Below are 16536 nucleotides of genomic sequence, written 5' to 3' on the forward strand. Positions count from 1 at the left end.
ATCACTGTGCCAACTTAGTATTACTGTATACTGATTTAGCACATCTTTCTGCTGGCTTAGCATTACTGTATGCCTCGACAGCAGATCTTGAGCTGACTTTGTATTACTTCATGCTGACTCTGCAGATCACTGTGTTCTCTCAGGCTTGTTTAATGCTGATTCTGGACTCTTTATCAATACGGTGACTTTCATGCTTAACCTTTCTTTATTCAACATGAGGGTTTGCTAGTAGGTGTTCACATTTAGTCTTGCTTTTATCTGATGTTCCAATATTTATACATATATCTGTTTTGATTTTTCACACGCTCTCATGGTTCATACATGCTTATGAAAGAAAAATGAATTTGCAAATTTCCAGTTCAAAGCCTGATGTGTAGCAATGACATGATTAGTTGATCAGTTCTTGGAAAAAGGTGAAAAGGCCTTAAACTTTGCAATTGTGATCACAATCTTGATATACATACTTTTAATAATGAGTCAGCTAAAAAAAATTTTTTTTTAATAATGAGGCAGCAGAATATCTTTTTTAGAACCTTATTTCAAAGGGAAAACTATACTCTTCATATAGTTATCTTATATTGTAAATGACGTTAATAATTCTATTGTTTTTCTGTATGAACCATAGTACCTCTCACCTCTTTCTCTTCACATCTGTATGGCACTCCTTGCTTAGTTCGGATGTGGTTGAATTTATTTCAGGCTCTAAAGACAGACTCCACATCCTTTGTCGACTGGTCAAAAATAAAAAGCTGGACAGTGGTACCCCATATTTTGCTATTTTCACTATCCGAAAGTTGAGGCATAAGATACAAATGTTGTTCTGATTACAAGATACTATTAGACAAGGACGTGTAAAGGGTTGCAATTTGCATTAGGGAGTTGCTTCCCTTGGGTGAGTCAGGAACCAATGATTCACTTTGTCTTGAGGATCATTGGCACCTTTACCATGTTTATGGGACCCAGCAAATGGTAAACATGTGAAAATGTGTTTTGTTTCATTTGGACATTTCTTTCATGTCAAGCCAACATGCTGTGATAAATTGAATGTAATCCAGGCTCACTTAGTTCATATACAGATTCTTGTCTTGTAATACATGTAATCAGAACTGCAACATTTATTTCTTAGGCCTTATGCAGAACCTTCGCTGGATGGCCGTAAATCTCAACATAGATGAAAGTTAATTCTGTGAGTCAATAGGAAATGAAACATCTTTTGACTGTTTAAAATGACTAGTATGACTAGTAAAAATGACTAGTTAAAATAAGTTTTGATGCTGAATTTCCAAAAAAAATGTATCTTGATATTTTATCCAGTGTATATTACATATGCTGTAGGTCTGAGTGTTAGTATGTAAGTAAGATGGGTGGGGTAAGGGGTGCTGACTCATCTACTTCCTTAGCTGAATTGTAATTCTCATTGGAAATCAGTCTTTGTACTTGAGTTACCTTACTTATATACTTGACATGAGAGGAGAAGGGGTAGCCTGGTCGTTTAAGTGTCCACTCATCACACCAATGACATGGGTTCAATTCCCCACATTTCTGGTGCTAAAAGCAGTGTAAGGCCAAACACGGTCACTCACTATAGTTGACATGAAAGTTCCTGCATCAGTTGGCAGATTTGTCCAGGTAATTATGAATTTCTGGATTGTTAAAAATGAGTTATATTGAATGAGAGGTATTTATAGTGCAATAATACATGATAGAATTGCTTCAGCAGTGCCCTGCTCAGTAGATGTTGTGCATGTAGATGAGATCAAGTCATGAAACACATTATCAGAGGTGCTTCTGCTCACACCGGTTTCATCAGTCATCCAGGTTAGGTTCTGAAGTTTCTTTTTCAGAAGGAATGTCAATCAGTGTACTTGCCCATAATTCAGTGAAGAAGTGACATGCAGAAATTCTCCTGACTGGGATTTGCATGGCCCTGTTGTATGTGTCAGCTTGCCATGAAAAAGGTTTTGATCTAACCAGGGTGTAAAACTCAAAAAACTTTCAGTCAAACCACAGGGCTGGTTAGATGTAAAACTGTGGACCCTGAATGAAAACTTGCCTGCCTCCAAAATATCTTCATATATACATGTTTAAATTTTAACCTTACCATTGGGAAGGTGAATTTGAGAATCTGGCAGTCTGTGTTGAATGTAACCCGTCTCCGGTGGTCGGGCAGGCAGGTATTTTGAACGCTGATCAAAGTGGCCTGCTGACAAGACTGTCACAATGGTTCTGTCTGATCTATCCTGAGTTGTGGGCAAAGGCTGGCATTGGTTCCTTCTGAGAAAGACAGTAGTTTCCTCTTATTCAGCAGCAGCTTGGTGCAGGGAAGACATTAACACCTGTATCTTTGATGTAACCATTATCATGTTGGGAACAAGGTGATTATACTGAGCTAATACATGTCTTTGCATAGACTGACTTGTGCTCGAAGGATGGTGATGTGTATGTCATTGAATGCACTTCATGGAAAGTTTTGTGCAGGTCTTCATTACATTAAACTTGGAGAATGACAGGTCAGAGTGACATGAGAACAGGGATGAAGGTGATTTGTGACATGAGTGAGAAAGACACAGGTCTCTATAACATGAAGAAAAGAGTTGTAGGTCACTGTGACATTTTTCTAAGAAAGGTGAAGGTCACTGACATATCAACGAGAAAAAGGCCTAAGTGACATGAAGAAGAGAACTGAAGGTCACCTTGACATTTTGGCTAACAGGAAGGTCATTGTAACATAAGAGCAAGAGAATCACAGGTCACAATGACATATCAGTACTAAATAGACTGTTGTCCTACACAATGATATTGCTGCTTGAAATTTGCTGAAAGTGGGGTAAAACTACCGAGCTATGTTACTAACTTGTTCTGTTAAAATCAGACTTTAACTATAACATTTTCTTGTTCTTTTTCTGAAATATTAATAAGCTGATCTTTGAGATTTGTTAGTGGCATAATGTTCCATGCTGAAGGCAAAGTTAGATTGACGGGGATAATACTAGAATGTGACCACATCCTTCTGGTCTCACAAGTCATCAAGCAAATATTTCACACTGTCATTTAACACTACAGTTGTTGTCCTCATAACTCGCTGAAGGAGAAGCTGATCATTGGTTGTTTCATGTTGTTCAGGAGTTGACATTTATTACATACAGGTGCGATGGGGTAGCCTAATGGTTAAAGCATTAGCTCATCATGCTGAAGACTCGAGTTCAATTCCTCCCATGGGTACAATATCTGAAACCCATTTCTGGTGTCCTCCACTGTGATATTGCTGGAATATGGCTAAAAGTGGTGTAAAACTAAACTAACTCACTCACTCATTCTTTATGTACAACTGTCACCCCTCTTGTTAATAATTGCCAAGTTTCACTTATGTTGATTCTTGGGGACCCTTGAAGGTAGAATTGGCCTTCAGCAACCCATCCTTGCCATAAAAGGCAACTCTGCATGTCGTAACAGGTGATTAATGGGATCGGGTCGTCAGACTTGCTGACTTGGTTGCGTCATGTCATTGACTCCCATTTGTGCAGGTCGATCCTCATGCTGTTGATTATCGATTATTTACATATCACCGCAATATAACTGAAATGTTGCTGAGTGCAGCATAAAACTAAACTCACTGTAGTTGTTGGGTTCTTTTCATGGTATTTACTGTGTTAAATGGATATTGTAACAGCTTATTCAGCTTGACCCAGTGAAGTGAATATGTGCACTGTCACTAGTGGTCGGGACTATCATTGTGAAGGGGTGCACCTTTGTTGCCATTTGACATGTCAGTGTCTAGATATTGTCAGAAATGACCTAGCTTTCCTTCAAAATAGAGCTACAGATGGTTTAATGTTTCAAATTTGGGCTGTAACGAATCCATGAATGCATGTTTTCCATGAATGCAACATTAATAACATTCTCTGCTCCCCTATTTTATGAAGTTCAGTCGACCTGCTGTTTGTACCATTTGACCTCCGTGTCATGCATATATAGAGTTGCTCAGATCAAGCTGAACATGCTGTACATAATCAATTTTAGCTTATTGAAATCCAATTTCATAAATTTTTATAGAACTCAGGCTTGAGTTTGCGATCATGACAATGAGACAGTCAACATTTGATTTAGGTGTTGTTATTGAGACTTCACAATTTTCCTTGATGACTCACTTACAAGTTATTCCTGAAGGTCTGAGTTCCTGTGCTTGTCGTAAGAGGCGAAGGGATCGGGTGGTCAGACTCGCTGACTTGGTTGACACATGTCATCAGTTTCCAGTTGCACAGATCGATGCTCATGCTGTTGTTCACTGGATTGTCTGGTCCAGACGAGTGTTTACAGCTGAGTGCTGTATAAAACTAAATTCACTCACACTATTCAAGCTCAACATTTTTCACAGACAATAACATGTTATTTCAAAAATGTTGTTTTTTCTTCATATGCCAAATGAGCTCCAGAGCCACACTATACTGTTATCATAAATGGTAAATTTCATGAGCTGACATTTTCACTTCCCATTCAATATGAGGTCATCCGAGGCACCCTGATTTGCTGTGCATAGTTGCCTCCCTTTGGTGTTCCAGGAACCCTGATCCTCTCACACCAGGATGACATGCCAGGATATGACTGGCTCACTGATGAAAGAGATGTTAAACCTTACTCACTCACTCATTCATTCAACCCATCAGTTACTCAATCACTCCATTTGTTTTGTTTAGCCCTATCATAAGATAAAGTCTCATTATTCAGAATTCCTGTCTGAAATATTATATGAAATTTGGAACAGAAATGCCTTATTTTACTTTATTAGATGCATCCATTTATTCCATGCAAGCCTTTAGTGTCTAGGATATATCAGCCCAGATCTGGAAGTTAAAATGTTTTACTTCGCCACCTGCACTAAATTTTAGACCATTTTGTTGAGACCTCAGGTAAGCTATTTTTACTTTACTTTTTATTGAATACTGTATCATACCGTGTCATACATATCACTGTGTGTGATGGTTGGTGATGGATGGATAATAGTTATTTCAGTGTTAAAGTAGTGTTAAGTATAATGTGTACATTTTCAGGTGGAAGTCAATGTGCTCAAAAGGGAGGTAACTCGCAGTGCTCAGGAGAAAATGAGGATATCCTATGTAAGCTGCTCTTATTTTCCTTTTTGATGATGCCGATATATTTTTCTGATTCTTTCCTAACTGCATTCAACTGGGCTTAGTGCATAGCCTGTGCGTCTGACAATAATTATCTTCTACTCAGAATCTACCTATGAAGTTCTGGGTTAGAAGTTGTCTTAAAGAGCCCAGGCCTGTGGGATCGGGTGGTCAAGCTTGTTGACTCATGCCATCATATCCCGACTGTGTAGACTGATGTTCATGATATTGTCCATTGTTGATTATATACAAACCGCCACCCTAATGCTGGCTGAATCTGTTGAGTGAGATTGGGTGGTCAGGCTTGCAGACTTGGTTGAGTCAATACCTTGTATACAAACTGTGTAGAGTGATGCTCATGATGTTGATAACTGGATTGTTTGGTCCAGAATTGATTGCATACATGCCGCCACCATGAAGCCGGAATATTGCATAGTGCGGTATTAAACAACAAACCACCAGAAACAACTGAACCAGTGAAATTATAAGCACTTTCTCACACACAGGTGACACACACCTAAAACTGAAACTTCTTATGGCCATTACTGTTCTTTCCAAATATTCCAAAGACATTTGTGAAGTAAGCAGTTGGGCTTGACTTAATCTTTTTCTTCATGATAATTTGCGTTCTGGTCTAAATGGCTCCTAGTAAATTGTTCAGAAAGTGTAATAAGCTTATATTTACAGTCAGCGGTGATTTTACAAGTCGACTGGATGAAGTCAGCGAATACTACGAGAAAAAAGGTCTTTGTCAAGGAGAGGAGTGTAACCAGCTTCGGGTGCAGGTAAATATATGCAGTGATACCATTGGTTGTTCCTGCAGACAGACACTAGTTGCTGCAGTCTCATTGGCTAGTTATTGATTGATTGATTGTTCTTATAGAAAGGACACTATGTGCCATTGTTTGTTGTTATAGAGAGGAAACTCCATGTCACTGGTTAATCAAAAGAAGATGGCACTATCTCATTGGTTAAACTTAGAGGAGAATTAAGGAATCTTTAGCTGATGCTGGTTTCTAGTTGGTTGTAGAGTTTACAAAAATCTCATTGGTTCTGTCAGAGTGGCAAGTGGATGCAGCTTTGTCACTTGTTTATCATAGCTCAGAAAATTAACAGAAATCTAACAGGTTTCGTTTCAAAAACCTGAAAGTTAATGCATCAGTCTGTTTAATTGCCTGGAAGCACTTTCATCAAGCTTACTCAGAGACTAGTTGCTGTGATATAATTGGTTTAAGGGCCATACAGTTTGATCAAGTTTTGTTTCAATGACCCTGCACACTAAAGTGCTGCAATTGTGGTGTCAAATTCTGCTGCGGCCACTTTTTTTGGCTATAGAGTTCAGACAAGACGCTGGAACATCATCGGTTAATCATTGGTGGGAAAGCAAATGCCGAAATTTTATTGGATTGTCAAATATGCTGCACTACGTTTGGTTAAAACAGTTGCTGTTTTTCAGTGACATTAATATTGGAGGAAATATGGTTGATAATCCTGAAAGTAAAATTGTTTGTGTTAATTGTATGAAAAACTTTAATGCAACTCATTCTCCCAGTCTGCAGGTGTAATTGTCAGAATTATCAAGGTCCTTGTATTAAGAGATCATGATTACTGAAGAATTCAGGTTGTTGTTGACAGAGTAGCTGAAATACTGCTGAGAAGGCAAAATGCATCATATACTGATTCACTTAATGTTGGATTTGGTTATATGCAACGTTTTCTGGTAATAGAGTGAGTCTTGGTGGATCGTTGCTCATAATTTTGATCATTGGATTATCTGGTCCAGTTTATTTACAGTCCTCATTTGGCTGGAATATTGCTGAGTGTGGTATAGATAGTGTCAATGTGAACACATTACTTTTGCATTTTAAGACTGTAAAGGGAACAGTTCGATTTTAGTGGGGGTGAGGGGGGTTGTATGAGAGTGACTTAATCCCAGTATGTCCTAGTTTATGCATCATGGCAGTATTCATATTATCTTTGACCTACTTTCCAGTGTCTCATTCCCATGAAGACGCACTCAGGTTTGCTGGCTCATGTGATCACGCCACCCAAATTGTTTGTGCGGCCCGTGTCTCTACACACGACCCAGTGTATGGTACGACACATGCTGGCCTTGTTTCAGTGTTAACATATCCCAGCATGCATTTTGTTTCCAGTTTGTCATGGAAGATTTCTACTTCCTGTTGTATTGTGGTCAGTTTGTTACCTCCCCTTAACGACATGGCTTCTTCCTCCAGTCTGCCTTCTTGTCTGTGTTAGCTAAAGATTACCCAGGTTTTTTTTCATTCATGCAGACAGATGTAATATATTTAGCATGCCATTTTTCTTTATGTTTTTTTTTTTGCCCATTTTGTTTTTCATGTTTGTTGACCATATCAAAGTTTTGTTCAGTGATGTTCATGCCCTCATCCTTGATAATCTGCAGGGAATACCTTCTGGTAAATCTCAACCAGTACGCAGGATGCATCGACTCGATAATTTTTATTAGTTCCCTTTGCTGGGTCAGCGTTCTCACAGTAGCCTGTCACTTTGCCAGTGTCAACAAGGTAGTGGTCACAGACTCAGATTTAGAGAGAAAATCATAGACAAATTGACAGGTCTGAATCCTTCAAAAACAACATGCAAGAACTCCTACCTTTCTCATGATAGCTCTGCAACAAAGAAGCCTTCGTGAGTTAGGATAGAAGCCTTGTGATTGGTATACTCTTCTTCCCAGCATAGACACCTGATTGGATAAAAAGCCAACAAATGGAGGTAATACAGTTATTGGGCCCAACCTCAGATACATCCAGGGTACTAATGGAAATTTATCAGAATATATATACCCTGGAGATTATCAAAGATATTCATGCCCTGTGCATGGTCTGTTATTGTTGGTAGTTTGTAGTTACTTATAGACTGTGCTTCTGACATAGTTAGGTAGTACAACCCATTAATACTGACGTTCCAGTAGCTCTAGTCCCTGATAGAACCCTGTGAGATTCCTAACATTTGTTCCTGGGAGGATCTACATTAGAATTAGTTTAGCTGAGGCGATTAACAGGATCATGTGGTCAGGTGACTTGGCTGATGCATGTCATGGTATCTCAGTTGCGTAGATCTATGTTCATTATGTCAATCACTGGACTGTCTGGTCCAGGCTGTATTATTTATGGACCACCGGCATATAGCTGGTGTAATGCTGAATGTGGCATTTATGCAAAGACTTTCACATTTTATGGCACTTACAGTCCACTTGGGGCGGTGGGGTAGCCTAGTAGTTGAACCATTGGCTTGTCACAACAAAGATGGAGGTTTTACTCCCGAAATGGGTACAATGTGTAAAGCCATTACTTGTATTTGTGGTATCCCCCACTGTGATGTTGCTGGAATATTGCTAGAAGTGGTGTAAAACTAAACCCACTCACACATTCATGTAGGGTTTTGTAATTAATGTCTACTGTATAACTGTGCACTGATATAATACAGTGAACAGGCATTTGCAAATCAGTCTATGTGGCATCGTGTTGCTGTGAATGTGATACGTTTTAATCTTTGCTGTATTTTGATAAAGCCAACTCATGTTTTTCTTCTCAGCTTTAGCCAGAGCTTCAGATAATTTTTCAAGCAACTGGGTATTACTCCCCTGTCTGTTTATGTATGAGTTTGGGCGGTGGGGTAGCCTAGTGGTTAAAGCGTTCGCTCGTCACAACGGAGATCCAGGTTCGATTTCCCACATGGGTACAATGTGTGAAGCCCATTTTCTGGTGTCCCCCTCCGTGATATTGCTGGAATATTGCTAAAAGCAGCGCAAAACTAAACTCACTCACTCACTCACTATGTTTGAGTTTTTTAGGAGTAACTAGCATTTTGTATACTCCCACTAGTTTAAAGAATTCAGTACTTTTACACATAGTTTCTTTTCCTTATTGGGTAATTAGCAGTTTTTAGTATATAAAAATAAATGATGTAAAAAATATAAAACGTTTTTAATATTTCTGATATTGCCAAATAGTTGGCAGCCAGTTTTAAACACTCAGCATGGAAGCCAGGTGACTACTACAGTTAACTCTGGACAGTGACTGCGGGTCTAATAGCATATTATAAAAATAGGCATTGCTTAACATTTGCTAACGCTGTGAAGAGTTCAGGCGCATCAATGAATTCTTATATGCAAGCAAGTTCAGTTAATTGATTATTGTGTGCAAGGTATTATAGACCTTTTGAGTTTCAAGTGATTCTTATGCATGTCTTCACTCCCAGATTTGTGAGTAATTGAGTAAATGTGATTTTTATTTGCATAAAATGCGCAAATACTAGCCTTATCTGGAGGTCTGTTTCGCTTTCATTATTTCATTTGGTTTGTGGACATAGGAGTCATTAATTATGTCAGTCTCGGACTGAAGGTTTTTCATGACTCTCATTTTATAACATCCTTTTGGAAATGGATTTCTTATCATTTATTTCTTTTTGGGAGTGGAACCCTGTCAGTTGACAAGTTTTCAATGTTTGGAACAGCAAATTGTGTGTATAGAGTTATGTCCCTTACTGGGGACAGCTCAAAACAGCCACCATCTCAAATTATTGATGTTCCTCTGCTTTCAGGCTTTCTTTAAGTATAACACCTACAGAGTTTTGACTTCAGATGCATAGATTATTTCTCTGTAGGAACACCCCAGAATATTCAATACTAAATTTCTGGTCAATTTGAGGTCCATAGTTTAGATCTCAATCAGTCCAGGCTCTGACCATATTAAGCCAATGTGCTAATATGTCCAATATGTCCATAGAATTCCAAACTGTTAGTTACAAGTTCCTTGACTGTTTACCAAGTATCCCAAAAAGTTTGCCTCATCATTCTACTCTACTACTACTACAGTCCGTTTGATTCCATTTGAGACTGATGAATTGCTCACTAACACAAAATCTAATAATTGCAACAAAACCAAATTTTGCGCAGCCACATGAAATCGACAGACTAACTCTGATGATGTGTCTCATAATTTAGGACACCCGAATAAAAAAACAAATGATCATCATTTTCTTGTCACCTTTCGCTACTTTGTACGAGCAGGCCTCTTACTGGTAGAACAGCCAGGTGGGCAAGGTGCATGTGTGAAATTGACATGTGTGATTTGCTCGGCAAACCAGACATTCGTGATTGTAGTACCTGAAACAATGAGATTATCACACGACGCTAAGTCAATTATTAGCGAAGTATTTATCTTTTTTATGAACAAAGGTTAAAGGGGTAGGTCTCAATATACTTTGGCTAAGTATCGTTTATGAACTGCACATGCTGTTGGGATGATGGAAGGGAAGTTAAAAACTATCTTGAAAAAATGTACCGATTCAACCTGCACTGACACATCTGAGGGGACCATCTCAAAACCCACACGATGTGAGAAAGTTGATTCATTTCAACAACAGCTGGTTAGAAACGCCGTTAAGTCTCTATATAAACAAAATACATTTGTCTTTCTGCGTATTCTGAAAAAGCATATGGAGACAAATCATTCTTTGGTCATTTAAAATATCAGTTATGGAAGTTGCTTCACAAGTTTGGTTTCCATTTAAAAAAAGTAGGCTCAGAAAATAGACGTGCACTGTGTGAGAGGTCTGATATTGTTCGACTAAGAAACCAGTACTTATGCACAATTTGAAAGAAACGTACAGAGGGTTACGAGCCTGTATATTTGGACGAAACATTGGTAAATGCTTCTCATACCACTGGGATACAATTGTTCGCTAGCTTCTCTTCAGAGTCCTGTGCCAGAAAATTACCACTTGGCAAGGGAGAGCGACTGATTGTGCTCCATGCTGGTTGCAGAAGTTGGGGATTCCTAACTGGCTGCTCCCTAGTCTTCAAGGCAAAATCTAAAAACAACCGAGACTATCATACCGAAGTGAACGGGATGGTTTTCTTAGAATTGGTACAAAATCAATTGGTACCAGCACTGCCCCCCAAAAGTCTGATTGTCATGGATAATGCTCCATATCATGGCATTCAAGTACCTAATACAAAGGCCCCAACATCTAACAGTAAGAAGGGGGAGGTGATAGAATGATTGCAAAACAAAGCAATATCGTATCCAGAAAAAGGAACCAAACCTGTTCTGTATGACATCATAAAGTCAAATAAAACCACACCTGTCTTTAAGGTTGATGAGTACCTTACAGAACATGGTCATTCAGTTTTGCGATTGCCACCCTATCATTGCGACTTAAACACAATAGAACTCATTTGAGGTATCATGAAATTGGATGTTGGCAGACAAAATGTAACATTCAAACTTCGGGATGTACAGACAATTGTTCAACAGTCAATAGACACCATCACGCAGGAAACATGGCAAAAGTGCGTTGAGAAAGTTGAGAATGAACTAGAAAGACGTTATTGGGAACAAAGTGGACTGGACCATGCCACCATCAAGCCATATCAATTTAGACTCTGACGACAGCGACACCGATTCGGACAACAGCGTCTTCTGAAAGTGACAACACTGACTCCCATTGAACATCTCAAGTGGTAACCAGATAACAGCTTTTGAGATGACCCTATCTTCACAGCACACACTTGTTGCTTACCTGGCTGTTCTACCAGAAAGTGCCCCTCCTCGTACAAAATAACGAAAGTTGACAAGAAAATGATGATCGTTTATTAAACTACTTTTTTATTCGGGTGTCCCAATTTATGAGACACATCATCAGAGTTAGTCTGTCGATTTCATGTGGCTGTGCAAAATTTGGTTTTGTTGCAATTATTAGATTTTGTGTTAGTGAGCAATTCATCAGTCTCAAATGGAATCAAACAGACTGTACATTCTATCAAGGACGTTCATATTTCATACTGAATGTGCCCAGTTAGCTCACATCTTGGATGCAAGTTACCTAGGATCAATTAACAGTCGTTTTATCAGTGTTAATGAATGACTGATGATTTCAGACTTTACCATGTCTTACCTTGTCTTCCCCACATGGTTTAGTAAATGTAAGTCATACATGAAGATGAGGGTAACTGGATCTTCACCATCTAGTGTGTGTCGTAAAAGGCGACTAGCAGAATCAGATGGTCAAGATGCGCTGATTTGATGTCTGTCATAGCATCATAGATGCTCATGATGTCAATCACTTGATTGTCTGGACCAGGCAATACAGACATATAGCTGAGTGTGCATTTAAAACAACAAATTAAGCAAATTTGGGTGACTTTTCAGTCCTGTCTGAAGTGTTTTGTGTTTGTGTTTCAGCAAGGAGGCCAGAAGCCACACATTAAGCTAGAGTTTGTGGATGGAGTCCTCCACCAGAAGCTGATCTTTGTACAAGCAGCATCAGATTTACATGTGGAGGCCAATGAATGTGTCATATTTAACGACGGGTCGAAATCTAGTGGATGTAATCAGCCAGAATACCGAGCCTATGTAAGTGTGCCAACATGACTTTCTTATAAGGATGTCACATACCAGTATTCATTCCCATTGAAGACTATGAGAGATGGTTACATTATGTAATTGTGTGATGCTGCAAATTGCTGTGTGATATTACATGATGTTATTGTGTAATATTGCATTATTGTGTGTGGTATTATATGATGTTATTGTGTGATGTGACATGATGTTATAGTGTGATATCGCATTACATTGTGTGATATTGCATTACATTGTGTGATATTACATGTCATTGTGCAATACTACATTACATTGTGTAATATTGCATGATGTTACATGCTGTGACATGTAGTCATACTCTTCTGGATACAGAGGGACAGCTTCAAGTAGCTGACTTGAAATTAGAACTATTCTGTAATCATCAACCTTGAATATCTGAGGTTATTTATTTCATGTTGAGAGGAGCTGTGATTTCCCTAAGTTATTTTATTGTGCATTATGCAAGTTTTAACTAATTTATAACTGCATTCTGTCAGTGATTATGTACATCAGGATAGGTCATTGCTTCATCATCATCATCATCATCATCATCATCATCATCATCATCATCATCATCATCTCTTAATGCATAAATCTCGCTGACTTGGTTGAGGCATGTCATCATATCCCAACATCAGTACTCATGGTGTCAATGACTGGATTGTCTGGTCCAGACTCTATTATTTGGCCATCTGTCATTTAGCAGGAATGTTGCTGACTGCACATTAAATGAACAAACTAACTTAAGACAAGTGGAAAATGGTTTGGGACTGGCTGCATAAGAGTAAAGCAGTGGTCAATCTGACGGAATTTATGTCTTAGAGTTTTAACGCTCCACAACCCTGTATACATACAAATATTTATGGACTTAATAAGAACCAAAAGCACAGAATGCTCAAAAGAATTTGAGGCATATAAGATTTTCCCATACTACTACGTTTAATATGTTTTGGCGTCAGAGATTATGATATGTATAGAAAAGCTGTATGTTTGTTTTATAAGAATCCACTTCAAGATGACATGAAATTGTAAAGAAGTTTACTTAGCATGAAAATTGTTGTTAGGAAAGTATTTTCAGCAAACCGACATTAAAATAGTTGTCAGGAATGTATTACAGCAGCGTGACATGGAAATAGTTGTCAGGAAAGTATTGCAACAGTTTGACATTAAAATAGTTGTCAGGAATGGTTTTACTTTAGCTTGATGTGAAAGTAGTGGTCAGGAAAGTATTGCATCAAATTGCCATGTTATTGTGAAGTGACTACATAATTGTTGTTTTTTCCCCTACAGAGACCTCATAGCTAAGGGACTCGGTATCGAAACTTACACTCCACTTCCAAACTATAAACTTAATGCTGCTTGCCTACTAAAATAAGTGTTGTCATTATTCACTGATGTAATTACCATATTCCATTATTATTTACTATGAGCTTTCTCACGCTTCACTCTCATCCATCTTGCTTTCACTTATCATTGTCCAGTCACTGCCATCTTCACATTGTTCTCCGTGTTCAGCAAGGCAGATAGCCTTGTGCTTAGTGCATTTCCCAGTCAAAGTCTGGGTTCAGTTTCACATTTGTGGAAACTGAGACTTTTTTAATTTGTTTTTAATTGTGTTACTTTTTAAGATCTGCTCTTATGAGATTCATGTGTTTTATTTTTAACAGACTTTCCTAAGACATTTGATTTTTAGGATATGATCCTGAAAATGTTTGTATTATTTTTGAAATCAAGCATTTATGAATTTATCTCTCTTCTTCAGTTGCCTCTTGCTTTTTCAGTTATTGTAAAAAGAAAGTTAAATTCTAAAATTAAAATGACACACACCAATAACATGCTTTGCTCAATCTATTTCTTGTTTTTCCTTTCATTAGTCTTTTGAACTTTTTATTGTGTAACCAACTAAATGGCTTTGTGTATATGCACATCAACATTTTTGTGTAGTGATGTTGAAACACTTTGTCTTTTACACTGAAAAGGCAAAAAACAAAATAAAGAATTGGTTCTCAGGCAACAGCTTTTGAAAAATAAATGATACTGATGGGAGGTGTTTGTTCTTAATTTAGGAAAAGACCATCCTTCTATTAAATTCTTTGATAGGTACAATACTGAAACTTTGGATAGGTATTTAGATGTTGTTGAATACATGTATATAAGAACAGTATAGAACAGTATCAGGCTATTTGATATAAGTTTTCTTTGTATATGTTCGCCAACAAAGTTTTGTGTTGTTCAGTATTATTCTTCGTTAAGATATTGCTGGAATATTGCTAAATGCAGCATGAAACTCAGCTCACTCAGTCATTCTTGTGCCATTACCATAAGCTGTTGTGCTCGAAGGGAAGTAACTGCATACTGTATTGGATCTTGTCTATTTTTAGCATTGCAGCATTTTTACTGCCAGGGTTGTTTCTTCAGGACACAGCTTGTCATCATTATCTTGTTTCAGACTGTAAATTAAACTGAAGCAGACCTTGCCTGAGAACCAGGACTTTTTATACTTCTGATATGAACCAGTTTTGTTGAGAATGTTGTAGTTAATTTTTAAACATGCACTATGTTCTTGAGTTTTGTCATTAGTACTTTTGTCAATTTGTTTTAAAATCAAGAGTGTTTTAAGTATTCATACATTTTAACTGATATGATTTTTTTAGTTTTTCTGACAAGTGTTCAGTGTGACTTTCTATGCAATTAATGGTGTAGATGACACAATTCTGATTTATATTAAGGCCAGGATATGTGATATCTTTTGCATAGTTCCTTGTGGAGGAAAGTGTGAATATTATCTTTAATCTTTTCATTTACTAGATGCAAACAAAGGATGTTTTGAAAGTATTATTTTAAAGCAGCTGTGGAGTTTCAGCAAGATCTCTCGTGTGCAGTTGTCTTTCTACTATGTTACTATGGATGTCAAAAAAATATATTTGTAAAGTTCTTCAGTTTTATGTCAAATGGGCGTATTTTTGTTTTGATTAATGCTTGAATGCAATGTCATTAGATGCTAGACAAAGGGCAGATAATTATCATCAGGTAACTTTAAAGACCTGGTTTTAGTTTTGTTAAATAATGTCTGTATTGAAATTTTATTTTCAATTTTGTTTATATGCTGCATAATTTTTTTATATTTTTTTTTCATTTATGACATTAAGATGTTTTTCCCCCTGATTCTCTTATGAATAACGCAAAATGTAATGTGTAGTATTGATTGACAAGTCACAAGGTTTGGAGGGTTGGGGCAGTTGATATACAGGTGAAACTAGAGTCATGGCTTCTTTGGGTGCCAGTTATCATTGAATTACTTGATTAATAGGGAGGATAATGAAAATAGACAGTTGATCATTCTTTTACTCCAGATTGTTTCATGCAAACATGTTATAAAGGAAAAAAGAAAACTTTGAAGCTTATTTTTTGTGGGCTTGGAGGGGAGCGTTTAATGGTTGTCAGCTGTCAACCCTCCACACCATTTGATATCATGTTCCTTCATAAATTAATTTAGTGTGAAGCAATGCAACATAAACTGCTCAATGTTGTCTCTGACAGTGACTCAGTGACTCTGATTCTGAGGTATTGTCACAGAACTTGACAGCTGAATGTGGAGGATTGTTGACTTATTAGTGGTACTTTGGGATGATGTCGGTTGTTTTCATTGTGGGAAATTCTTTTCTCACTCTGGGAACTGGTGTGGATAAGTCAGTATGTTTTTCGAATCATATATCTGATTTTTATCAGATTCATTTCTTTGTGAATTTCATGGCCAAAGCTGTTGGTTCATGGAGCTGGTGTAAATTCACACTTCAGCTATTGATCCTCTCACGTGTAGGAGGGTGTGAGATGGGTGACCCTGGGGGATCTAGTCAAATTAACTCCCTTAGTCATGCCAGAGGCCAGAAGAGAAGGACAGAATAGAATCTCAGATCCATCCAGATAATGATGTGTAGGCATTTATTTTGGCTAGTGAGTTTTATCAAATAGTTAAGTGTTCTCTAATCTCATATGACTTC

General features: G+C 37.7%; 1 protein-coding gene across 4 annotated transcripts in view; it reads left to right on the forward strand.

Annotated features, from left to right (window-relative positions):
• LOC137262294 (tetratricopeptide repeat protein 17-like) overlaps positions 1-16536 on the forward strand; it is a 70758-nt gene that overhangs the window by 38454 nt on the left and 15768 nt on the right. For 2 of the 4 annotated variants that reach the window (XM_067800109.1, XM_067800110.1), the window contains exons 18-21: positions 5049-5114; positions 5817-5914; positions 7123-7224; positions 12359-12529. In XM_067800109.1, the coding sequence (XP_067656210.1) occupies positions 5049-5114; positions 5817-5914; positions 7123-7224; positions 12359-12529 (437 nt within the window). The remainder of the gene's footprint in view (positions 1-5048; positions 5115-5816; positions 5915-7122; positions 7225-12358; positions 12530-16536) is intronic. The other 2 variants (XM_067800111.1, XM_067800112.1) reach the window with 1 other exon arrangement.

Source organism: Haliotis asinina, chromosome 14, assembly GCF_037392515.1.
Source record: "Haliotis asinina isolate JCU_RB_2024 chromosome 14, JCU_Hal_asi_v2, whole genome shotgun sequence".
In the NCBI taxonomy this organism is placed as follows: domain Eukaryota; kingdom Metazoa; phylum Mollusca; class Gastropoda; order Lepetellida; family Haliotidae; genus Haliotis; species Haliotis asinina.